This window comes from Eretmochelys imbricata, chromosome 8 (assembly GCF_965152235.1).
Source record: "Eretmochelys imbricata isolate rEreImb1 chromosome 8, rEreImb1.hap1, whole genome shotgun sequence".
Lineage (NCBI taxonomy): Eukaryota > Metazoa > Chordata > Testudines > Cheloniidae > Eretmochelys > Eretmochelys imbricata.
The window spans coordinates 53,238,909-53,266,115 of record NC_135579.1 but is presented as its reverse complement, the minus strand read 5'-3'; the positions used below and the strand labels follow the sequence as shown (position 1 = coordinate 53,266,115).

At 46.8% G+C, this 27,207-nt stretch overlaps 1 protein-coding gene across 2 annotated transcripts in view; it reads right to left on the bottom strand.

The window, feature by feature from the left end:
* XPR1 (xenotropic and polytropic retrovirus receptor 1) overlaps window positions 1-27,207 on the bottom strand; it is a 254,134-nt gene that overhangs the window by 33,690 nt on the left and 193,237 nt on the right. For both annotated transcript variants that reach the window (XM_077824124.1, XM_077824125.1), the window contains exons 9-11: window positions 25,733-25,912; window positions 19,775-19,940; window positions 17,673-17,867 (exon numbers count right to left, since the gene is read on the bottom strand). In XM_077824124.1, the coding sequence (XP_077680250.1) occupies window positions 17,673-17,867; window positions 19,775-19,940; window positions 25,733-25,912 (541 nt within the window). The remainder of the gene's footprint in view (window positions 1-17,672; window positions 17,868-19,774; window positions 19,941-25,732; window positions 25,913-27,207) is intronic.

Genomic DNA, 27,207 nt, shown 5'->3' with positions numbered 1-27,207 from the left:
ACTCCAAATAGAACGCCAGCGCTCGACGGACATCCAGAGTGTGTAGGCTGCGGTGACTCGGGTCAGATGGGGTTTTGAAAAAAAACACCGGAAGACAAATGTCCTGGCCTAAATGGAATTGCGAGACCACCTTAGAGAGGAACTTGGGGTGCGGTCGGAGCTGCATCTTATCCTTGTGAAACACTGTATATGGTGACTCAGAGGTGAGAGCCCTCAGCTCAGACACCCTTCTGGCTGAGGTAATGGCCACTAGAAATGCCACCTTCCAGGAAAGGTGGAGGAAGTAGCGGGTAGTGAGGGGCTCAAACGGGGGTCCCATGAGCTTAGAGAGGACCAAGTTAAGGTTCCAAAGATGAACTGGGGGGCGTGAGTAAGGAAACATCCTCTCCAATCCTTTAAGGACTGTCCCACCACTGTGTGGGAAAACACCGAGCCCCTCGAAAACCCTGGACGGAAGGTGGAGATGGCTGCCAGGTGCACTGAGTGAGGACAGGGCCAGCTGCTGCTGCTTGAGGTGCAGGAGGTACTCGAGGATGGCTTGCACCGGGGCCTGGCGCGGCTGCACCTGTCGGGGCTCACACCAAGACGAGAACCTTTTCCACTTGGCCACATAGGTATCCCTGGTAGAGGGCTTCCTACTGCCAAGCAGGATCTGCTACACAGGAAGGGAGCACTGGCTCTCCAAGGCGTTCAGCCACAGAGCTTCCACACCATCAAGTGTAGTGATTGCAGGTCGGGGTGGAGAAGCTGCCTGCCGTCCTGCGTGATGAGGTCCCGATGTAGGGGCAGGATTACCGGGGCTTCCACTGACAGCTCTAGGACCGTTGTGTACCAGTGCTGGCGGGGCCACGCCGGGGCGATGAGGATCACCGCCGCCCTATTCCTGCGTACCTTGAGCAGGACCTTATGTACCAAGGAGAGCTGGGGAAAAGCATACATCAAGCCCCCTCCCCACGGGATCACAAACGCATCTGTGACTGAGCCCGGGCTGTGGCCCTGGAACGAGCAGAACCGCGGGCACTGGGCGTTGGCCCTGGTGGCAAACAGGGGTCTACCTAGGGAAACCCCCACCTGCGGAAGAGCAAAAGCACAACGTCCGCTCTGAGCGTCCACTCGTGAGTGAGATATGACCTGCTGAGGTAGTCCGCCAGCTTGTTTCGCACCCCTGGGAGATACGACACCTCGAGGTGAATGGCGTGGGCTACACAGAAGTCCCAGAGGAGGAGAGCCTCGCGACAGAGGGGCAAGGAACGGGGCCCACCCTGCTTGTTTATATAAAACATGGTAGTAGTGTTGTCTGTCAGAACTGTCACACTGTGACCACTCAGAGTGGTGTGAAAGGTCTGGCAGGTGAGACGAACCACCCTGAGCTCCTTCACGTTGATATGGAGCGACCGCTCTGCTCCGGACCACAAGCCCTCAGGTCCCCCAGGTGAGCCCCCCATCCGTGGTCTGACACATCCGTCACCAGCGTCAGGTCCGGTTGTGGGGCGGCAAAGGGGATGCCTTCGCAAACCACAGGCTGGGACTGCCACCACATCCCTTGGGGCTGTCACCACCAAGTCCAGGGGGTCCCTGCCTGGGCGGTACACCCGAGCAAATCACGCCTGCAGAGTCCTGAGTCTCAGTCTGGCATGCGTGACCACGTGCGTGCGTGCATGCATGCTGCCATGTGGCCCAGGAGCCGCAGGCAGCATGTGACTGTTGTCGTTGGAAACTGGCACAGGGAGGCCACCGCTTGCTGGATAGCCCGGAACTGGGATACCGGAAGGCTTGCCCTGGCCTGCACCACGTCCAGGACCGCCCCTATGAATTTCACTTTCTGTGTGGGCACGAGAGTGGACTTGGGGACGTTGACCAGGAGCCCCAGCTCGCAGAACAATCTCAGGGCCACCTCCACTTGGCCCTGCCCTTCCGCTTCGGATTGACCGGTCAGGAGCCAGTCATAGAGGTATGGGTAAACGTGGACCCTCTGCCTCCGTAAGAAGGCCACCACCACTGCCATGCATTTTGCGAACACTCTTGGGGCCGCAGCTAGACCAAACAGGAGAACCGCAAACTGGTCATGTTCTTGGCCCACGGTGAAGCGCAGGAACCACCGATGTGCTGGGTGGATGGCAATATGAAAGTACGCGTCCTTCATGTCGAGGGCTGTGTACCAGCCTCCCAGATCCAGGGAAGGGATGATAGTGCTCAGAGAGACCATGCAGAACCGGGCCTTGACCAGGAACTTGTTGAGCCCGTGCAGGTCTAGGATGGGGCGAAGGCCCCCTTTGGCCTTGGGGATGAGGAAGTACCGGGAGTAGAAACCTTTCACCCTTAGGCCATGCGGCACTGCCTCTACAATCCCCGCCTCCAGCAGCGAGTGAACCTCCTCCTCTAGGAGTTGCTTGTGAGAGGGGTCCCTGCAGAGGGCCGGGGAAGGGGAGGTGGGAGGGAAGAGAATTGCAGCAAGTACCCGTTCCGTGCGTAAGACCCAACAGTCCGACATAGTGCTGGACCATGCACGGAAGAAACAGGCCAGGCAGTTCAGGAAACAAGTGGACGGATCCGGTGACTGGTCTGATACACTGTCCTCGAGCGCACCTTCAAAAGCCTGGCTTAGTGCCCAGCTGGGATTTGTGCTGACCGTGGTTTTAACCCAGCGCATTATTGTTGTTATTATTGTGCCGTTGCCTGTTATCCCTGCCTCGCCTACGGTAAGGTTCATGCCTATGATGAGGCTGGTACTGGCGCTGAGGGGGAAGCTGCGGCTTAAAGGGCTTCCTCTGCGTCACCAGGGTGTGCATACCCAGTGACTTAAGTGTAGCCCTTGAGTCCATGCAGCCTTGCGTCCATCTGGTCCGAAAAGAGTGCTGACCCTTCAAAGGGAGGTCCTGAAGAAGGCCCGACTCCTGCAGCCACGCCGAGTGCCTCATGACCACCCCCGACGCGATTGTTCTGTCCGCCATGTCTGCTGAATCCAGGGAGGCCTGGAGAGAGGTCTTAGCTACTGCCTTGCCCTTGTCCACCAGGGCCGTAAACTCCTGTTGGGAATCTTGTGGGAGGTTGTCCTTAAACTTACCCACTGCTGCCCAGGAGTTAAAATTACGCCTGTTGAGGATGGCCTGTTGGTTAGTGATCCTCAACTGAAGGCCCCTTGACAAGTACACCTTTCTGCCAAAAAGGTCCAGGCGTTTTGACTCCTTGGCCTTAGGTGCCAGGGCCTGTTGTCCATGGCACTCCCTTTCACTCAACGCAGAGACCACCAGGGAGCATGGACTTGGGTGGCAGAACAGCAGTTTGTAGCCCTTTGATGGGGCAAAGTACTTATGCTCCACACCTTTAGCTGTTGTAGCGCTGGAGGCCGGGGTCTGCCATATAGTCTTATAATTCGACTGGATGGTCTTAATGAGTGGGAGCGCTATTCTAGATGGACCTTCGGGGCTTAAAATGTCCACCATGGGGTCCTCCTGCTCAACCATCTCCTCGGTCTGTAACCCCAAGTTCTGGGCGACCCTACGCAATAGCTCCTGGTGGGCTCTGTAGTCTATGGGTGGATGGCTGGACACCGCTGTTCCCGCCAGTGCCTCATCCGGGGATGACGAGGAGGTTAGCAGCTGCTCAACCCCCTCTGGCTGGTCCTCCTGCTCCCCTTCTCCCATGGGAGGGGCCTCCGGCTTGGGCCAGGGCGGGAGACCTCAGGGCGGCACCAGACTCAGTGCTAGTCTCTCCGGTTTATCCTGGGGGGATGCTGGAGGCCTGGATACTGTAGCTTCCGGTGCCATCGGGCGTTGGTGCGGGGACCGGGACTGCTGTACTGAGTAGTTCGCCTTGGTGCTGTTGATAGGCCCAAGGAGTCCAGAAGGGCCAATGACCTGGTGGCCCCATTGGGGGTGCCACCCTGTCTGAGGGTCCTTGCTGTCCAGAGCATAGTGCGAGTAACTAACGGCCGGAGTTGGTGCTGGACTGCAGTGACGCTGATTGCAAAGGCCATGGCAGTGCTGACGATCTGTGCCGGCGGGTGGTCGACGAGTGGCTCCTAACGGAACGGGAGCGAAACCGGTACTGATATCCCTGGGACCGGCAACAGCGTTCTCAGGACTGGGATCGGCGTCTGCGGGAGTCCTCCGGCGAGGGCCGTCTCAACTCCTCCCGGTGCCTGTCTCTAATCGGTGCCGGAGAGCGTTGTGCCTCTTCCGTGATCTCCTCGCACCAACCCACTCCCGGTACCGCGACTTCCTTCTGAGCTGTGGGTAACTGGGAGTTAGCAGATGTGGAGCTCGACCGGGACCAACTCCGGGGCGATGCCGGGACGGTGTCCTCGAACGGCACACCATTGCCGGCTTACCCCTCGACGGCACCCGTGGCATGGGTGCAGAAGGATTCTCCCTGTACGGGAGGGGGCTCGTCGCCGACAGCTCAGTGAGGTCCTTTGCCACCTCAAAGGTGCCAGGCGTGAAGGACTGATCCATTAAGTCGTCGAGCCCATCGTCCGCACTGGGCTCACTTAGGCCTGGGCTTGGTGGGGCTTGTGGTGCTGAAGCCACCGGTGCCAGCGCCGGTGCAGCAGCCTTCCCGCTCTTATCAATGCTCGGGGCCTTGGAAGGCGCCGGCCTCCTGTGCGAGGAACGTCCGCGCCTTCCTTTGGGCTGCGCCCTGGGCCGCACCGGGGAGGACAGACGGTGCCGGGGCCTAGTCTGGCGCTCTGGGACTGGCAGCTTTCAGCGTTTAGCCGATGCCGGGTCTCCCAACGGCTCCGGGGCACTAAGCACTGAGGAAGCCAGAGCCGGCGTTGGGCGCTCCGGGCCCGGTGGCTGCAATGCGGCCTCCATCAACAACTGCTTTAAACAAAAGTCTCTTTCTTTCTCTGTTCTTGGCTTGAACACCTTGCAAATTTTACACCGCTCAATTTGATGTTCTTCCCCCAGGCAACACAGACATGAGCCGTGGGGGTCACTAACTGGCGTAAGCTTGCGGCATGTGGCACAAGCCTTAAACCCGTGGGCCTGCGGCATGCCCCGCGGCCTGAGGTGGGTGCTGGAAACCTCCAAGCACCTAATCACTTAAGCGTCCGCAACAAAGTTATGCTAACTAACTGATAACAGCGATCTATGAGAAAGGCTAAGGGACTGCTCTCATCCAATAGAGAGGTTGTTCCAATGCCGTCACAGATGGTAGGAAGGAACTGGAGGGGGTCGGGCGGCAGGGGTATATATGCACTGCGCAGTGGTGCCACTCAGGGGCCCCGCCAGGAGCCGCTAAGGGAAAAAGTTTGACGCTCATGCGTGCAACGCGCGCATACCTAATGTGGAATGGACGTGAACAAGCACTCGAAAACTACTATGGGTCACCCAATGAAATTAATAGGCAGTAGCTTTAAAACAAACAAAAGGAAGTACTACTTCAGACAACACACAGTTAACTTGTGGATGCCATGGGATGTTGTGAAGGAGAAAAGTATAACTGGGTTAAAAAAAAATTAAATAAGTTCATGAAGTCAAGATGGTCAGGGATGCAACACCTTGTTTAATCTTAGACAAGCTGAAACCGCATAACAAGGGATGGGTCACTCAGAATTGGCCTATACTGTTAATCTCCTCTGAAGCATCTGGCACTGGCCACTGTCAGAAGACAGGATACTGGCTTTGACGGACCACTGGTCTGATCCAGTATGGCTGATCTTATGAATGGCTCTCCTATTTCTCCCCCAACCTACTACCATCATATACTGCTATGCCTGGATAGGGCCTGAATTTAATACAACGCTATCCATCAGTTAATGTATTGAATTAGGCTTGCTAACCTCCTGTGAACTACAGAATGCAATTTGGGATACCTCAGAATCCATCGCATGCAGAAGCAGCCAAAGCAAGGACCTTCAGACATTCACAGAACTTTCTACAGTTTTAACTGGACTTTCTCTACTCTGTGTAGATTGTTTGTCTGTTCCAGCCCCTGAACCTTGTGGTCAGGTAGGTGAGCTCCCCAGCCTATTAGGGAGGCATCCATCATTAGAGTCAGCATTGGTGGCAGCTGTACAAATGGAATGCCTGCTCAGACATTGGATGAGTCTTTCCACCAGTCCAGGAACTGCAGAGAACTATGATAGCAGTTTGGTTAGTCTGTCCCTGTTCGAGGACTAGACAGAATTGAGCCACATCTGAAGACACCTCATGAACATCCGGGCACATGGGGTGACAAAGGTGCATGCTGCCATATGAGCTCGCAGCTGGAAGAAGTCCCTGGCCAATGTTTGGGGGCTGGCCTGTCCTGTCTCTGAGACTTGTGAGGGTGGTGAGTCTCTGTAGTGGGAGGAGCAACCTCACTAGAACTGCGGCAAGGTCGGTACTGATAAACTTTGGTCACTATACTGGGGTCAGTGTCAATTTTTGTAAGTTGAGCTGTAGGCCCAGCTGTGCAAATGTGCACATGATCATCTGGGTGGCTCGTTAGGCACCCTTGAATGAGGGAGCCCTGAGGAGGCAGTCATCTAAGTAGGTAACAATGCCCAACGTTCGTAGGTGTGCTGCTACGATGGAGAGAACCTTGGAAAATACCCTGGGTGCGGACAAGAGGCTAAATGGGAGCACCCTATACTGATAATGGTCCTGCCCAAAGGTAAACCATAGGAATCTCCTATGCGATGGTCATATCGAGATGAGGAAGTAGGCATCTTGTAGGTCGAGGGCCAAAAACCAATCTCCTTGCTCTAGAGCTGAAATAATGGCTACTAGCATGACCATCTTGAACTTTTGCATCTTCATGTATTTGTTTAATGCCCTTAGATCTAGAATGGGCCTCCAACCTCCCTTTGCCTGGGAGATCAGGAAATAATGGGAGTAAAACCCTTTGCCCTTGAGTTGCACCAGGACTGGTTCTGTGACCCCTAGGCATAACAGATGATCTATTTCCTGATGAAGTAGGTTTCCTGTGAGAAGGGTTCCTGAAGAGGGATGGGGAAGGAGGGTGGGAATGGGGCATGAACTGAATGGCGTAACCCTTTGAAATACTCTCCAAGACCCATATGTCGGAGATCGTATTTTCCCAATTGCAGTGAAAGAAGACCAGGCAACTTCCGAAGGGGCGTGACAGGTGTGTAGAGGGCAGCTGATGTTGCAAGATACAATTGTTCAGGCCCTCGACCAACCAGTCAAAAGTGCTTAGATGAGGCGGTCTGAGAGGTTGTGGATTGGGGTGCTGACTGCTTCCGCGTTTGAACCCTCAGCCTCTTATGCTGCAGCTCATAATAGTGCTGAGACAGAGAGTACTAAGGAGGTTGTGACCTGTGCTGTGGCTGAGGGCTCTCTCTTCTCTTCTGTCCCGCAGCATAGATTCCCCAGGGAGTGTAATGTGGCCTGGGAATCCTTCAAGGTGTGGAGAGAAGAGTTTGTTTTCTCTGCAAAGAGCTTGGGCCCTTCAAATGGAAGATCTTCCACTGTCCCCTGCACTCTTTGGGCAACCTGAAAAGATGTAGCCAAGAAGCCCACCTCATTACCACTGCTGTAGAGACTGAATTGGCTGTTATATTGGCTGCACCTGTGCCATCTGTAGCGCCGGTTCTGGCTATTAACTGACCATCTCTGACAATGGCCTGAAACCACTCCTTTTGCGTCTCTGGCAAACGTTCCAGAAACGCATGGAGTTTCCCATAATTAATAAAATCATATTTGACCACGACAGCTTGGTAGTTCATGACTCTAAACTGCAACATCAGTGACAAATACGCCTTCCTTCCCAAGAGATCTAGCTTCTTCCAGTCCCGACCGTATGAGGTTGATTTGGTGTGATGTTACTTGCTTTGTGCATTAACCGCATCCACTATGATGACGGAGTTGGGTTGCAGATGTTAAAACAGGAAGTCTACCTCTTTGGGAGGGATGTAGTATTTTTTGTTGGCTCTGTTGCAGATTGGTGCGATGGAGGCTGGTGTCTGCCAGATGACTTTGGCAGGATCTAGAATCGCCTCATTAATTGGGAGGGCAATTCTGGACAAGGAGGAGGTGTGCAAAATATCCACCAGCTTGTAATGTGTATCTGTCCCCTCCTGTAGGGGAATCTGCAGCTCACCCACCACCCTCTTTCTAAAAGCCTGCAAGTTCTTAAAATCATCAGCTAGTGACGGCAGGGGGTGGACATTACAGCCTCATCTGGTGAAGACAAGCAGAATTTTGCTGAAGGGGTGGCCTCCCCTTCTAGTCCTCCTTCCTGTTCTGCAAAAGCTTCCTCCTCCCCTGGCTCAGGAGCTCCTGACAGCAAGGCTGTAGACCATTGGGTGGACTCTCTCTGAGAGACAATGGATGGCCGTGACATGTAGGATGTGTATGTCGCCCAAGGATCCCAATACAGCCGTTGGGGTGGAGGGTGGGGGTAGGAGCTCAGACATAGGTGAGAGGTTTATCGCAGGAGTGCATGGGTGAGATTCTGTGGCCTGCATCGTGCAGGAGGTCAGACTAGATGATCATCTGTAGTAACTCAGATCCCACCCCATCTAACATCCCATCACAGGCCATTGGGCCTATTTACCACGAATATTTAAAGATTAATTAATTGCCAAAATCATGTTATCCCATCATACCATCTCCTCCATAAACTTATCGAGTTTAATAGGTCTTTTGCCCCCCCTACTTTCCTTGGAAAGCTATTCCAGAACTTCACTCCTCTGATGGTTAGAAACCTTTGTCTAATTTCAAGTCTAAACTTCCCAATGGCCAGTTTATAACCATTTGTTCTTGTGTCCATATTGGTCCTGAGCTTAAATAATTCCTCTCCCTCTCCGGTGTTTATCCCTCTGATATATTTATAGAGAGCAATCATATCTCCCCTCCACCTTCTTTTGGTTAGGCTAAACAAGCCAAGCTCCTTGAGTCTCCTTTCATAAGACAGGTTTTCCATTCCTCAGATCATCCTAGTAGCCCTTCTCTGTACCTGTTCCAGTTTGAATTCATCCTTCTTAAACATGGGAGACCAGAACTGCACACAGCATTGCAAGTGAGGTCTTACCAGTGCCTTGTATAACGGTACTAAAACTTCCTTATCTCTACTGGAAATACCTCGCCTGATGCATCCCAAGACTGCATTAGCTTTTTTCACGGCTATATCACATTGGCGGCTCATAGTCATCCTGTGGTCAACCAATACTCCAAGGTCCTTCTCCTCCTCCATTACTCCTAATTGATGCATCCCCAGCTAGTAACTAAAATTCTTGTTATTAATCCCTAAATGCATGACCTTACTCTTCTCACTATTCAATTTCATCCTATTAGTATTACTCCAGTTTACAAGGTCATCCAGATCTTCCTGTATCCCGGTCTCTCTCTAAATTGGCAATACCTCCCAGCTTTGTATCATCCGCAAACTTTATTAGCACACTTCCACTTTTTGTGCTGAGGTCAGTAATAAAAAGATTAAATATGATTGGTCCCAAAATCAATCCCTGAGGAACTCCACTGGTAACCTCCCTCCAGCCTGATAGCTCACCTTGCTTGCTGTAACAGCACTGCTAAAGCACTTGTTTTCTTTGAGCCAGTGTTAATTGCTCACAGGTTTTCAGGAAAAGGGAACAAAAGACCCAAAACAGGCCAGTGGCTCAAATATTATTTCTCATGTAATTGCTGGAAGTTAGCTGGTGTGGCTGGGGAACCAAGCAGTGTGTTGCCTTAACAGGAGCCTTGAAGGGAAATCACAGCTGATATAAAGCCCCCTGGGAAAATTTTTGATTCCTGGTTGGTCACCTCATGGCAGTTTCCATCACTCTCTTCTGGCCCCACCCTGTGAGGTAAATGTTACGACTGAGCACAGAACATCCCCAGTTTGAGGGGTGGTGGCACCATAGATTTATCTATCGCTTTTCATCTGAGAATGGAGAACCTGCCACACCACTCAGAGCATCCTGCCTCTGGTAGTGCCCCTGTCTGATGAGACCCACCCTCCCCCAAGGCCCACCACTGTGCAATGCTGCAGGTGGCCAACGCCTTCCTGCCTGACCGCTGGGGTGCCCAGCATATGCTCTGTAGCAGGAGATTTGATTCGCCTCAATCTTATCTTTTCTAATGACAAGCGTAATTAATGCTACCATAGCTAATATCAGTAACAGGATGTCAATAACAGGATGTGACTTCATGGCAGTGAATTCCACAGGGTGACTATGTGCTACATAAAGGAATATTTCCTTTGATTTGTTTTTAAATTATTGGCCATTAATTTCATTGAGTGACCTGGCCTGTTCCATACCTCATCTGAATCCCCAGCTCCCCTCCATACCAGGCTAAAGAAGTCCTAGCTTCTGCAATTGCTCGTCTTGGCGAGATCACCGGCGGTATGGATTGAAAGCCTGTCTTTGGTCACCAGATAGGCGATACTCTTGCCCTACTTTCATGAAGCTGCAGAAATGAAAGGACATGCCCTAAAAATTGCTCAGGTCTTAGACCAAACCCAGAAGGTCAACACTCCCTGCACCTCCAAAGCCCTCAGCTAAAGAGTTATGCAAGGCTCAGTCCTAGCTTTGTATAGGCATGCCAGCAATACCCAGCCCTATATCTCACCTCTCCCACAAAGATAGATGTAACAATGTTCTAGCTTTCCCAGTGCCTATCCAAAACCAGCACTGGTTTTGGATAGGCACTGGGCAGCTGGCTGAAGCTTAACCTAGGCAAGAATGAGGCAAGGATGGTAGCAAGAGGGAAATGCTTTGAAGAGCCTCCCATTCCTATAGTCTCATCCACGATCTGGGGCATCTGGCCTCAGATTAAATTGGTCTGCCACTTACAAGCCCTTTTGGACTTCTCAGTGCTACAGGATGCCCAGCTAGCTGTGGTGGCAAAGAATGCCCCCTTCCCTGTGTCTGGCCAGAAGATTGTGCCCCAAGCTATGGAACACAGACCTGGCTATGGTGATATGCACGTTCGTGATCTCTAGGCTTGAGTAGGGTAATTTAGTGTGCCTAGGAATGAAGCCACAGGCCCTAAAAAAGCTCCAGATGGTGTAAAGCACAGCAGCCCATCTGCTTAGCACCAGAAGTCACTCTGGTGCTCGGCTCTCTGCATGGGCTCATTATAGAATGGGAGTCCAGTTCAAGTTCTGTCTGGCCCACCTTCTTTTGGTTAGGTTAAACAAGCCAAGCTCCTTGAGTCTCCTTTCACAAGACAGGTTTTCCATTCCTCAGATCATCCTAGTAACCCTTCACTGTACCTGTTCCAGTTTGAATTCATCCTTCTTAAACACAGGAGACCAGAACTGCACACAAAATTCCAGATGAGGTCTCACCAGTGCCTTGTATAACAGTACTAACACCTCCTTATCTCTACTGGAAATACCTCGCCTGATGCATCCCAAGACTGCATTAGCTTTTTTCATGGCCATATCACATTGGCGGCTCATGGTCATCCTGTGGTCAACCAATACTCCAAGGTTCTTCTCCTCCTCCGTTACTTCTAATTGATGCGTCCCAGCTTATAACTAAAATACTTGCTATTAATCCCTACATGCATGACTTATGCTTTTCACGATTAAATTTCATCCTATTACTATTACTCCAGTTTACAAGGTCATCCAGATCCTCCTGTATGATATCCTGGTCCTTCTCTAAATTGGCAATACCTCCCAGCTTTGTATCATCCGCAAACTTTATTAGCACACTCCCACTTTTTGTGCCGAGGTCAGTAATAAAAAGATTAAATAAGATTGGTCCCAAAACCGATCCCTGAGGAACTGCACTGGTAACCTCCCTCCAGCCTGACAGTTCACCTTTCAGTATGACCCGCTGTAGTCTCCCTTTCAATCAATTCCTTATCCATCTTTCAATTTTTATATTGATCCCCATCTTTTCCAATTTAACTAATAATTCCCCATGTGGCACGGTATCAAACTCCTTACTGAAATCTAGGTAAATTAGATCCACTGCATTTCTTTTGTCTAAAAAATCTCTTACTTTCTCAAAGAAGGAGATCAGGTTGGTTTGTCACGATTTACCTTTTGTAAAACCATGTTGTATTTTGTCCCATTTACCATTGACTTCAATGTCCTTAACTACTTTCTCCTTCAAAAGTTTTTTCAAGACGTTGCATACTACAGTTGTCAAACTAACAGGTTTGTAGTTACCCGGATCACCTTTTTTCCTTTCTTAAAAATAGGAACTATGTTAGCAATTCTCCAATCATATGGTACAACCCCTGAGTTTACAGATTCATTAAAAATTCTTGCTAATGGGCTTGCAATTTCATGTGCCAATTCCTTTAATATTCTTGGATGAAGATTATCTGGACCCTCCAATTTAGTCCCATTAAACTGTTAGAGTTTCGCTTCTACCTCAGATATGGTAATATCTACCTCCATATCCTCATTCCCATTTGTCATGCTACCATTATCCCTAACATCCTCATTAGTCTTATTAAAGATTGAGGCAAAGTATTTGTTTAGATATTGGGCCATGCCTAGATTATCCTTAACCTCCACTCCATCCTCAGTGTTTAGCGGTCCCACTTCTTCTTTCTTTGTTTTCTTCTTATTTATATGGCTATAGAACCTTTTACTATTGGTTTTAATTCCCTTTGCAAGGTCCAACTCTACTTGACTTTTAGCCTCTCTCTCTTTATCCCTACTTGTTCTGACCTCAATAAGGTAGCTTTCCTTGCTGATCCCTCGCATCTTCCACTCCCTGTATGCTTTTTGCTTTTTCTTAATCACCTCTCTGAGATGCTTGCTCATCCAGCTTGGTCTACAACTCCTGCCTCTGAATTTTTTCCCCTTTCTTGGGATGTAGGCTTCCGATAGCTTCTGCAGCTTTGACTTGAAGTAATCCCAGGCCTCCTCTGCCTTTCGATCCATAAGTTCTTCAGTCCAATCCATTTCCCTAACTAATTTCCTTAATTTTTGAAAGTCAGCCCTTTTGAAATCAAAAACCTTTGTTGCAGATTTATTTTTGTTCATCCTTCCGTTCAGTTTGAACTGAATTAGCTCATGATCACTTGAACCAAGGTTGTCCCCTACAACCATTTCTGGGAGAGTCCCATATCCCTCAGAAATGCTCCCTCTGTCACCAGCTAAAGCTGAGATCTCACAAGAACAGGGCGCTGAAGTTAACACTCCTCCTTATGGAGAAGGCATTTCAGTCTCCAGGGTATGTGCTGACTTTGGATCATCATCAGAGCCTTCAACTTCGAAGGGGGTAGAGTTGCCGAAAAGACCAGCACATTCCCCCTGCAAAGGCTCGAGAAAAAGGGCTCCAAGCTCCCAAGCTGAGTCGTTGGCCAGCCGAGAGTTTCCCCAGAGCGACTGGGCAACTCAGCAATTTGACCTAGTTTCCCTTTTTTGTAGGATTTTGAGTTTCTTCTTCCATTTAAATTTTTTTTTTTAAACTTGAAAGAACTTATAGTGTCTTCTAAATGCCCCTGGGAGAGTGTGGGAAACAAACTGAAATTCTCTTTTTTTTTTTTTTTTTTTTTTTTAAATCACAAGGGGTAAAAAGAAAACACTAACTTTTAAGGAGAACAAAAGAAAAAAACAATTACTATATATGCTAATGATGCAGATAAGGAAGGACAACTGCTCACTCCTCGCTCCCTTGCAGGCCAAGAGTGATTGAGAAGGAACTGAGTGCGGTTCACCTGCACAGTGTTGGATAGCCTTGAGGTAGACTATGAGGGAGGGAGAGCGCACGTGCAGGCTGAACAGACACTGCTACCTAAAATCTCTGATTAGAGGCACAGGGGCGCAGATACACCCACAGAGGAGCACTGATAGGGACACTCCTTAAAGAAGTGTCTGGTATTAACAGGGTGTGGCCAGAAGGCTGTAGTAGCTTCTTCACCAGAGCCGAGCAGAGAGAAGCTGGGCCCTGAGGTCCTTTGATAAAGGGTTGGGGAACACCAGGTTGCATGGAAGAGAAGAGCCGTCGGGGCAAGAGGGAAGGAACATGGCTGGAGAGAGGTGAGATTGGAAAACTGGAGTGAGAACATTTTCTGCCCATCCTCAGCTGTGGCCCATTTCTGTTTTTCAAAAATCAAATAACCTTAAATGACAGTATTATCTTCTCAATTCACCTCCCCTATGCCAAGGATGAGACGATGTGTTCTAGGGTAGCCCTTGTTTAAACTAGCAATCTGAACAGGCCCTGTCTCTATGATATGTAAACATCTCATTATGACCAAGTGTCAGATTTGAAGAGAGACGTAAAATTATACACAGTAGCAATGAAACCTGACGTCAGTGATATTGGCACAGGTGCAAAATTCAAGGGGACTAAGAAGAGCTCCAACTTATATTAAACAGGTATATTTTACAAGCACGTATTTTTGAGCTTGCCCCCAACCAATTTCCTCCCTCTTCATAAGAGTGACTATTTTGGAACGCCCTTAATGGTGAAAAACTTAATCAGTCCTCCTGAATGAAGGTATGGCAGGTTCACATTAGAAGCATTAATTGCAAGCCTTACATCCTAGATTTGTTGTTTGATTGCCTAGCTTAGGAGCAAGGGATTTTAATTAGACTGCAGCCTCAGACTGGGAAAAGCAGTAGAAAAAAAAAACCACTAGGGGAATATCTTAACTATTAGGGGGAATAGTCTTTGTGGAGGTGACGGTGGGAGACAGACAGAGGAGTCAAACATGGCGGCAATCAGCCGTGACAAAGTCTACTACTTAACACCCCCAAGAGAAGCATGTATATACCTTTGGATACAAAATACATTCATGAATATTGTTTGACTTTCAGTCTTCAGACAGCTTGTACTAATACATCGTTATACGCCATCTACATTGCTCAAGGCTTGTGTTTTATTTGTATTATTTCCCAGATGCCAGTCCACTTCCAACTAGCACCAACTCTTGGCACCAGCAAGGTTTTCTATTAAACCTGGTGTCCACCTGAAGGAAACATCCTACTAGGACAGCTAGAAGGAAGCTTTGTATATTTTTCTGATTTCTCTATCAATCGCCTTGACCATACACATGGATGAGTAACTACCTCACAAGTGTATATTGTTGCTAATTTCTGTAGATACAGCAGACATCTATTTCAGTGGAAAATATAAAGCTTTGGACTGACATGGGACTTGGGGGAGAAAGAACAATGAAAGACAGGGTGACTGCCTGAAGTGCAGGAGCTAAAAGCTTTTTCCTTCACAACAAGAGCAGAATCAAGTAATAATTGCGGTTTCCACGGAGATAGGGAACTTGAGGGATCAGAAAGCTCAATTGGCAGTTAAATGGGTTGGAAACAACTCCCCACCAGCTTGAGAAGGAAAAGGGATAAAAATATATATGAAACCCAGAGGAGGCTTTTTCCTAGCACAAGATACACTCCCCTACCTTCCTAAATAATGGACCAGCTCTGTTCAGTTTGATCTCTGACAGTAGTCCTTGAATACCAAGGGACTGGTAACTACTACATAAAGTAGGAGCTCAGTCCATTTCCTTACACATCTAGAGAGTCAAAAATTAGTGTCTATTCACAGAAAGAAAAGGATGGGAAATTTCTTAGTGTTTCAGAATTTTCTTTCTGAAGGGGAAAGAGACGGCCTCATTATCACTAGTAACCTTTGACCCTCCCCTTAAAATTCTCCACAGACTACGTTTAAGCCCCATTATAATTACACTGAATAGATCAACAATTTCAAATGAAATTTTGAAATGCCTCTCTCACGATGGTAGACAGCGTGCAGTACAATGCACAGTACAGTGCTGTTGATTAAAAAATTGCATTCCCCCACCCAAAAGAAAACGTTTCATATTCATATGAATGGGAAACTGAGTTCTCAATTCCCACTCTTGGGGACAAATCCTACTACTTTTAAATAGATCACTATACTTTATTATGAAGGAAAATTGAAGAAAATGAACTGAACTGATGAACGTTTATCTGAGCCTGCATCATACTATACATGAATCAATGCTACAGACTGGTCCTATTTGACTGAGGAGTCATCAGTTGCAGTGGAAGATTCAATCAGTGCCAAAAGTGGGATGAACTGATATCAAAGTTATCAATGCATTTTTTAAAACAATGTTATTTACTGTAATTCAATCCACAGTGCCTCAATTCTGCTGTATTCTCTTACCTTTTATAGCAGTCACCCTTTTAATAAGAGGTGAGGTAAGAATGTAATTTGTACTATCCATAATTAGAGCCTTACGCGGATACAAAAATGCGTATCCACACATGATCCACAAAAGTTGTCGGTGGATATCTGAATCCGCAGATGCAGATATCCATGGATTTGCAAGGCTCTAATTTACAGCTCCATAGTTCACCATGCAGCAGCGACCAGTGGTGCTGGAACCCGGGGGGCCAGGGCACTTCCACTTTTCACCAGGGCAGACCCTGCTCCCTTCACTTCTTCCCCGCAAGATGAGAAGTGACCCTTGCCGGGGAACCTGGGCAGCAGTGGGGAGCTGCAGCGGACCCTCAACCTGCCTATTGTGGTGGTGGTGGTGGGAAGTGGGGGGTTGCACAACGGTGGCTCAGAGCAGCCCCTGGCTTGTGTCCCCACCCGGCTGATGGCAGGTTGAGGGTCTGCAACTCCGCACCAGCTCCCTGCCCCGGCTCCGGCCACGGTGTGGGGGCCTTGAAGCTGCAGCCCACCCATGATAAGAGCCGGGCGGGCAACTGTGAGGAGCCAGCATGCAGTTGCAGACTCTCTACCTGCCCTGGGGAACGTAGGGGCGGTGGGGACACAGGCTGGGGGCTGCTCGGGCCCCCCACCCAGGGCAGGTGGAGGGCCGCTGTGGCTCCCCACAGCTGCCCGCCTGGCTCTTATCATGGCCAAGCTGCAGCTCCGAGGCCCCCGCCGCCAGCCAGAGCCAGATCGGGGAGAGCCATGTGGGTAGTTGTGAGGAGCCGGGGTCCCTCCACTTGCCCTGGGTGGGAGACCTGGGGGCTGGTAGGGGGCTGCTTTCAGACCCATCCCATTCTGGGCAGGAGGGCGAGCTCCCCAGCCCCCCACTTTTAGGAGGGCTCCAGCGCCCTTGACAGTGATGCAGGGCTCTGCCAAGCCCCCAACCGCCGCCCACTTCTCCCCGGACACCGCTTGCCCCACCACCTGCTCCTTCCCCCACCATCCCTCGTTCCCCACTCTGGGTAGGAAGGCTACACTCCTGGGCCCTTGCGTGTTGCGCCACCCTCCAAGTGGGGAGGGGTTGGAAGCTCAGACACCCGTAGGCAGCTGCAGGAGCAGTAATGCATGCAGACCAGTCCCAGGCAGAGAGTGTCGATAACTACTCTCCCCCTCATAGCACAGGGTCCTTGCCGCCTGCTAATTTAAATCACACACCATACCTCTTTTAAAATGGCACTAGGCTCACTCCCTTCTAGGAGTTGTAGTTTACCTCCTCCGTCCAAGCAAGCTGGGGACTACAACTACCAGAATACCCAGTGGGCTATACCCGCTGCTGTGCAATTCAGAGAGCTGAGCTGGAGCCTGGGGGCTGGGTAACAGCAGCAGCTACTCCATTCTGGTGAATCTGTTATGGTCAGAGCCCTGTGTGGATATACAATTTGTATCTGCATCTGAGCGGCTATCCAAAAAAATGGTCCATGGATTAAAGCAGATACCCATGGATTTGCAGGGCTCTATCCATAATCCTGTTTTCTCTCTATAAACGTTAGCACCACTGTGAGAAAAGATGACTGAGGAGCAGAGACTGACAAAAGACAGCAGGAGGTTCTGCAACGTTTTGTGAAATAACTAAATCCAATACCTTTGTGAGTGCTGTAAAGGGCTGCAAATGTCACCATGAAGAAGGTGGTGGAGTATTTGCCAGCATTAACCAGATGAGGAAAGGCCCGTTTGGTGTCACGGTAACGGCGCAGGCACTGGATAAAACGCAACCAAGCAGGGATGCACTGGACAACTGCTCGCACACCGTAGGAGTAGCTGTTACAAATCTGATCACCTACAAGAGAAGAGATGTTTCAGTGGACATGGAAACAAAATACTTAATTTCTTCTCTCATTCCCTTCCAATTGTCTCACTTCCTCGACCTTCCTTGAAGAGATGAGTGAAACTAAGCTTTTGGAAGCAGCAATTGTAATATCCTAAGCAACGGTGCAATTCACAATGCTTTGCACTTGCATCTATATTTAGCATCTCAACATTTTCAATCCCACAACCAGGTGTTTCAGTCAAGGAAAGGTGTTCCAAACCCCTTTCCTTCAATAACAGGAGAGATCACTGCTCGGGTTTAAAGAGAGACAGCTGAAACAACACACTGCAGTTAGAAAATTTTAAAACCTAGTATTGTTACACATAGCAAGTAAGATTACTATCAATGAAAGCATAGGGGAAAAAATCTTTTGTTTTATTTTATTTACTTTGTGCATTTGATAGCACCATGTATACTTAATTTCAATGTTTCTCCTGTTTGTGTGGATCTCGCCATGTAGATTTCAAGTTGAATGTGTCCCTTTAATTATAACTATCAACTGATTTGAGTTGGTTTCCTAATATGGTCACATCACCAATTAGCATAAGAAAATCCCATTTTTAGGGGTGCAATGATTTTTGCCAATAAGTAGCGGGGAAAAGGCAGAAAAATCAACGAGTTAAGTGTAAATTCCAAAGTCTGTTACATTCTTACACAAGTGAATATCTAGTCATTTATGGCTTAATTTCCAAAATGTGCTCAGCACACCTGAAAAACATCAGGTCATCAATATACAGAATTTGTTCACTCCCTCAGATCGATTAATCAGTATTTCTTCCAGGGGAAACTGTGTTCTTATTCCACTTTTTAGTTTGATGCAGAAAACTTTAGTATACACAGTTTTTTGTTTTAAACAGTTTAATTTAATTCTAACTAATGCTTACAGGGAAAAGACCCTTAGAATGCAGCCTTAATACAACCAGGTGGAAGGTTCTGAAGTAGGCAAGACTGGAGGAATAGAAAGTAATGCTAATGTACGCAGAAAACAGGCTTCAAGTTCTCTCAATATATGCTAAAGGCCCACTGTCAAGATGATTTGTCAGTGGTTACTGGTTAAAATGGAAAGACAATGACTGTGGACTCGTCCAGAGGCATAAGATAATGTTTTGCCATGGGGAAGACCAGAGTTAAAATTTAGATATCATCTCTTGCTCTCCAAGCTGGTAATGATGTGGAGGCAGTGTGCATAGCCCTTGTCTCTCTCAATGTCAACTGTAATTGAATAATGAATGGCACCAATGAGCTCTGAGAAAGTTCCTGCCATTCCATCCAGAAGAAAAGACAACACTGAAACATAGGACCTGGAAGAAATAGTCTGGAAAGCACAGATCAAACAGAAAGGAACCCACACAACTGTATTAGGAATATGGAAGACCCTCAGGAGAAGAGCCCTTAGGGGAAAAAATCCTCATGAGACTATTTCCCCATAAACCCTGAATGCTTGGTAATCAGCTTTGCAATGCTTCTATGAATCACTAACACTAAGCAGCAACAAAAGGCTAATTGTGATTGCATGGTTGGAAAAGAGTCTGAAAAACTGCCAGCCAAGCCTGGAAAACTGCTGTGTCTTTCCTCTGCCAAAGAACACCTCAAAATCTTGGCAAACAAGTTTTGAAAAACACAGGTCATCCCAGGCACAGAAGCAGGTTATACCAGACGAATGGATTGGAAAATAGGGCAGTAAGGGATGGGAGAATAAAATTTCTAGGGCTGTGTTTTATGATGGGATGAGTTTCCTATGTCACTGGGAGAATTTTTGCTAAAGGACAGAAAGATAATCTGCCTATTGAAATGTTCAGTTTGTATCAATGTTCCTGGACTATTGGGCAAAGTGTTCATACATATTTGTTACCATCACATCTTCATCAGTACTATACCTGTATCTGCCAACAGTCCGGCACTGTTGTCCCACTGAAGCTCAAAGCTGTAGAAACAGATCATGTACTCCAGGTCCATAAGTATCACAGCCAAGCTGTTGAGCTGATCGGCCAGCCAGAAATCTGCGAAGCCTACCTTATGGAAGGGGGCTGTGAACACCCGGAACTGGGAATTAAAACAGCATGAAGTTAGCATGAAAGATATTAATAGAGCAGACTGACAGTACAGTGGCAGGAGATGAGACTGTGCTGAATTAACATGAAATATCACACTGCTTCCCCCAAAGATCTGCCATTTCATCACTCCTCCTGGCATAGAACTTCCCCGTCGCTCACAAGAACTGAGCATAACATTTCCTCTTTCAGACATCCATTTCCTCCCCTTGTGTTCAGTTATTCACAGCCTTTCCCTTCTGGCTGGCCTGAGTTTTTTAATCTCTTCAAAGCGAGAGCCAAGATTCTCCAAAGAAACTCACAATCTCCACTTAAGAGTGTGCTATGTAACCAATCTTCCCCAATCTATGACACTGACAATAGCTTCTGACCCCTCCTCCCCAGCATTTCCACCATAACCACTTGCACATCTTAGCATGCTTCTTCCCCATTCCACACCAGACACCCACTAGGTCCAGGACCACTATCTTGGCCTCTAATCTGACCTTGACTGAGATTCGTATACCAACCCCTAAGACCATGTGTCTCCAGTGTTCAACCTTAATGTAGGGCCCCCAAATCCCTCAAGAGTTTAAAGGGTTACATTAAAAAAGCAGAGGAAATTTTAACTGTCAAATATTAATCAGACTCCCTCTCCATCCCAGCCCACTTTCCCTCCAAGGCTTGACAGCAGTTACACTCCTTTCAAAGCAGGCAATGTTCATGCTCCGCTACCTTTGATTACAACTGACCCTGACTGGTTAGTTATAGTAACTAAAAGATAACACTAGTATTGTCCTGCAGTTCAGACATTTATGAAGCTTTCTATTAAGAAAACACTGGGTAAAACTGATCTGTAGAGGAGTAAAAGGTTTCTACTATTAATATGCAGGGCAGACACGGGAAGAAAACAGCACACAGCACATCAGGGCTTTGCTCAAGTCTCTCCACTGGCTCCTAGTCAGTTTCTGATGCCAGTTTAAGACTTTGGTCCGAATCTTCAAAGCAATTAATGGATCAAGCCACAGCTACTTTAAAGACTACATTTCAGTGTGTGAACTAGGACACAGCTGTGTTCCTCTAGGACAATGCACATCACAAAGCCCAAGAAGAAGCACATAAGAGTTAGGGACAAAGTGTTCTCAGCTGAAGGGTTCAGCTATGTAACAAGCATCCAAAGGACATCAGGAAAATCCAGTCTAACAGTAATTAAGGAACACTGCAAAACCTCTCTTCAAAAAGACCTTTCCACCATAAAAATGACCCTCAGCACTGACATCACCTTCTACACAACTAATCCCAACCAAAAAATTGCTGAAACAAGTCAACCTAAAAAACAAACAATATCTAATCAATCAAAACCAAAGCCCTTATCTCAAGTAGTGTTTTTAGCCCAAAGAGGGGGAAGAAAGAGAGATGCTCTATGAAATCCACTAGGAACTTTGCTATTGCTTTTACATGGAAGGTGCTCAGATACTATGGGGCTGGACTTCAGCATAAAAACCTAAGCTAGATAGATACAACAATGGACTAGAATACTCCATCTAAAGTTTATAGCAGACAGAGTGACCAGGCATGTGTTTTAAACCTATAGAAGGCACTAGTACTCTAATCACTTATACTGGGAACTGAATCATCACTTTCAATATAATCCACCCTTTGGCCATCCTCCTAATCCCAACTGTCCGTGGTTCCCAACTGCTTCTGTGCTGTTTGCATCCTACTTCTTCACCCTAATGTGTCTCCTTTTTGCTACTCCACTGACCAGTGCACACCTTGGTATGCAGTTCTGCGTGGAACACTGCTCATGTGCAATAGCCCAGACCCCACTGTGTACCAATGACTACACAGTTCAATAGTGAGGCAGGCAGAGAGCACACTGGAGCCGAATAAAGAAGCAGCTGAGCCCCAAGTACACAATCAGGTTTGGGAGAGAAGGTGCCAGAGGTACAGGGAGAGGCCAGAGTTTACAGTGTGGTTACAAGTGGACTTTTCCCAGTGACAAGTACCACCAATCAAATCCACCTTGGCAGCTGCCGAAACTGCCACATCTACCAAAACCAGACCCCAGAGCTAACAAAGCCCGTCTCTGACAACATTAAGAAATATTTTTGTGCTTAAAATACTAAGAATAAGACCTGAATTTTAGTTTCAAATATTTGGTCACCTTTGTGATTGGACCATTTCCCAGCCGGGGTGAATATGGGCATTCTGGAGCTGACAACTGTAGTTTTAAAAAGTGCTGAAGTAGTGGATGTTTCATCCACCTGTAAACTCTTGCTAGATTTCTACATTGCAAAACCAGGTGCTCCCTGGGCTTGCTTATCCACCATGGCACTGAACAGCTAAGATTATTTACCCTTCAGTAATTGTGATTCTTCAAGATGTGTTGCACATGCATTCTACCGTTGAGAGCACCTGTGCACCACCGTGGTTGAGTACTGATTTTTTTTTTTGGCTAGCAGCTTCTGTTGAGGCTGCGCCTGCACCATAGGAGTCCTTGTGCCTTCTACCCAAGGGTATGAACAGCATTCGCTCCTCAGATCCTTCGTCAATACAGAATCCCAAAGGAATAGGACTCTGCATTAGCAGGGAAAGAGGGCAGATCATGGAATCCGTGGGAACCACTCACCTCAAAGAAGCACACAGTTACCGTAATTTAAGTAACTGTTCTTTCTTCAAGCAATTACCCACGCTGATTTCATTCTTAGTGACTAACAAGCAACTGTCTGTTTGCATGGAGTTGGGTACAAGGGGTCCTTCTTGAGTGTTGACTGCAGGGCAGCCTTACCAATACTGGCATCTGATCTGGAGGCCTGTGCTAGGTAAATGGGTGAATCGAGCACCACGTCGCTGCTCTACATATCTCAGGTAAACTGCTCGAGCCCTAGCAGAATGAGCTCTAATATGGCCAGGAGGGATCTTTCCTGGCTAACTCATAAAAAATTCTTATGTAGTCAGAACCCCTCTTTGATAATATCTGGGTGAACATAAATTGCCCCTATAGCTATTCTTTCATGTGGTCTGTTTGCTTTTTGGCCTTACATATAGTTAAATGTACTGTATTATTTTGCAACATTAAGGTCATCTTGCATTTTGTGAGCCATCTCTCCTTAAGAGACCTCAAGCCTGTAGGTGTCAGTTCACTATGCCTTACTGAGTTCACAGCCAAAGTGCTATTATACACAAAGTTTTTGTTCTTTCACTATATCAGTTTAGACAGAGAGATGATTAATTCACTACAACCTCTAGCATGGACACAGGTATACCCATATAAAGATGCTTATAACATACAGCAAATTTCAATAAATTTGGACAGAAATAAAGAAAAACTATTCTGATGCAAATGCCATACCAATGTCACTGTTCACACAATGGGTGGATTATACCACAATCTATTTCTAAATTGATATAGTGAAAGCGGTAAAAAAGTTGTGTATACCAGCCCAGAGAGTTGTCCAAAGGCACAGAATATACTGGATGAAGCTAATGAAATACATAGTTTTGAATTTGTACCCAAGATAAATAAATGGGACTAAGTGTCTATTGTTAGTGTCAAAATGGGCAATGAGATTTGTGCATTAGAAACCTTTTGTATAAGTGGCTTCTCTCCTTCAGATTCCAATTAGTCACAAGGGGCAAGCTTTTCTGATTCACGTAGATGTGTCAACCTCCAAGGTTTCTTACAAAGAAAACTATTAACTAGATTGCACCTGTGAACTCTGGTTATTGCAGTAATAATTGCAGAAGTTGCTTTTTTATATTTTAATAGTTTTGCTAGCTCAATTCATTTCATTATTGTGTTACCTCCGCTTGCCACCATCACTCCCAATGTAGTCCATCAACTAGTCTTTGTTCATTAACTTACACACAGCAGTTGCAATGCTTAATGTGAAGCAAAATGTGCAATCTGTCTGCTAAGAAGCTGTGTAGGTAACCTGCCATGCATGAATCAGAGCTTGTTATTTCAGTGATGGGGGACTACAGGGGGGAAAAAAGTCTCATTTACTACCTTATGGGCACAACTGTGTGAGGTCCTTTGACTTTGTGCAGAATTTCCAAAGCTGCTGTCATTGCGAAGACTTCTAGTGCTTCCTTTCTAGCTCTATCATGCCAATATGTTTCACTGTGCCTATGCTAGTGGTGCCACAATAATGCTATAATTGTGAGACTGGAACCCACACAATCACTCCCCACAGAAATAAAACCAATTATAGTTCCTTTTATGGAAAAAAGTGTTGTATTCCCTTCAAGAACTAATATTGGTCTGGAAAACCCCGCCTTTGTGTCAGAGTGAAATATAACTAGTTTATGTTGCAGAGCATCTGGAGGTGAGAGATGTCTTCTGTTCCTCAACGGAAGGCAAAAACTGAACCAGGGTGGACCCTAATAAACTCCCTACTAATTTATTTCCAATGGGGATGGAGTGTGGGAGGGGGAGGCTGGAGACTAGCCTAGCTTCCCTCAGATAAGGCGGCAGTAATACAGGTGGCCAGGCTAGGGACATAAGAAAGGAGGGGAGGAGAAAGGAGCAAGACTGCATCTGAAAAAGCACTTGTGAGTAAGAGAGAGGGTGATCTGTTGAATGATGAAAGGGAAAAGAAGGGAGCATAAAAGGAGCAGGGACTCAGCATGTTAAAACTATTAGAAAATTGAACCCTTAAAGATTAAAATAAGATGTATATAAACAAAATCTGAATACACTTAATGTCTACTTGTATATGCATATACATGTTCATGCTGAAAACCAATTTTATGTCTTATCTTTGAATTGTTCCAGATAGCACCATTTAAAAATATTTAGCAAGTGTTAGCAAAATAATTCCACAGAGGAGGATACTCCAGGACCCACCTATACGGCCTTAATCCTCCCTCCTGCAAATCACTCAGTATTTTTACAGTGCAAATTGAGCAAAAAATTATTTAGCCAGAAAATTTCAAGTCTTCTAAGAAGCCCAGACAGAACCCAAGCCTTCACAGCAGTAACAGCAAGAGTGAAAAGATGATGGAATCAATCTGATTAAAAGTAATGAAAATTAAAGGGTGTGTGGGCATATGGTGTGGCGGCAGGGGTATATGCATTCTGGGAAAAACTGGAAAGAGATCCCTGGGTCAAGATGGCTGAAAACTACTGGTTTGATGTTTACATTTATAATCTTAATATTGCATTAGCATATGTTTCCATTCATTTTTTACGGATTTTTGTTACCAGGGAAACAATAGCCAATACTAAAATATTAATCTCTCTCATTCAGAACAAGTATAGAAAAGAAATGTTGAAATAGTAGTTTCAACTAGTTATTATAAAAGGAAAGTTACCTCAGCTATAGTCTGCCACCCATGAATACTCTATTTGAGTATTGGCCCATTTTCAGTTTGGGCAAACAGCATTCTGTCAGTTTTGCTTTGCAGCCCTTTGTAATGTTACCCAAACTACTTTGCTAGGGAAGAGATACAGTGAGCATGACTGAGACATGAGGAAAGCTATATGGTACATTTGTATGTGCATGCATACACCACATATGCTTATTTTTGTGTGTGTGTGTACATACCCTTGGTATGAAGAGCATAACAGAAATAGTACAAAGACTGAGAGTAACTTCTGTAACTCTATGCTCAACAAATACACGTCTAATTCTTTACGCACGGACTTGCTTGAGTACTATTGAATCAAAGCATGCATAAAATTGTGTGGCATACACTTCCAAGTCTGAAAATTAGTGATGTATTTGGACACACTTCAACTACTTAAGTTCAATTACCCACATCAGTTTCTCTTGAGTTTGTACGAGGTTCCAGACTTACCAACAGTTTGAGCAGCCAAAACCGGGACTTGTAATACAAAGTTTTGGTGGGGTTGATGAGGAAAAGCAACATGAATCCATACAAGATGAGTGGGTTCACCTGCATAGGGACATGGGTGAATTTGCCATATATACATGCCAGCAGGCTCAAGCACCACAACATCCCAAGGAATCCAGCAATCTAATAAAAGATGGAGGAGAGAAACGAAGTTAAGAAAATTCTGAATTCCATATTATAGAGCCCAAGGAAGAGCTGCTTTCATCACTATAATCAAATCAGTAAAAAGAAAAGGAGTGCTTGTGGCACCTTAGAGACTAACCAATTTATTTGAGCATAAGCTTTCGTGAGCTACAGCTCACTTCATCGGATGCATACTGCAGAAGACATTATATACACAGAGACCATGAAACAATACCTCCTCCCACCCCACTCTCCTGCTGGTAATAGCTTATCTAAAGTGATCACTCTCCTTACAATGTGTATGATAATCAAGTTGGGCCATTTCCAGCACAAATCCAGGTTTTCTCACCCCCCCATACCCCCCCTCCCCACAAACTCACTCTCCTGCTGGTAATAGCTCATCCAAAGTGACCACTCTCCCTACAATGTGCATGATAATCAAGGTGGGCCATTTCCAGCACAAATCCAGGTTCTGTCTGTCCCAGAAGTCACCTACTACAGGACAGGCCTAACAAAGAAAATAACAGAACGCCACTAGCCGTCACCTTCAGTCCCCAACCAAAACCCCTCCAACGCATTATTAAGGATCTACAACCTATCCTGAAGGATGACCCAACACTCTCACAAATCTTGGGAGATAGGCCAGTCCTTGCCTCCAGACAGCCCCCCAACCTGAAGCAAATACTCACCAACAACCACATACCACACAACAGAACCACTAACCCAGGAACCTATCCTTGCAACAAAGCCCGTTGCCAACTGTGCCCACATATCTATTCAGGGGACACCATCACAGGGCCTAATCACATCAGCCACACTATCAGAGGCTCGTTCACCTGCACATCCACCAATGTGATATATGCCATCATGTGCCAGCAATGCCCCTCTGCCATGTACATTGGTCAAACTGGACAGTCTCTACGCAAAAGAATAATGGACACAAATCAGATGTCAAGAATTATAACATTCATAAACCAGTCAGAGAACACTTCAATCTCTCTGGTCACGCAATTACAGACATGAAGGTCACTATCTTACAACAAAAAAACTTCAAATCCAGACTCCAGAGAGAAACTGCTGAATTGGAATTCATTTGCAAATTGGATACTATTAATTTAGGCTTAAATAGAGACTGGGAGTGGCTAAGTCATTATGCAAGGTAGCCGATTTCCCCTTGTTTTTCCCTACCCCTCCCCCACCCCCCCAGACATTCTGGTTAAACTTGGATTTATGCTGGAAATGGCCCACCTTGATTATCATACACATTGTAAGGGGAGTGGTCAGTTTGGATGAGC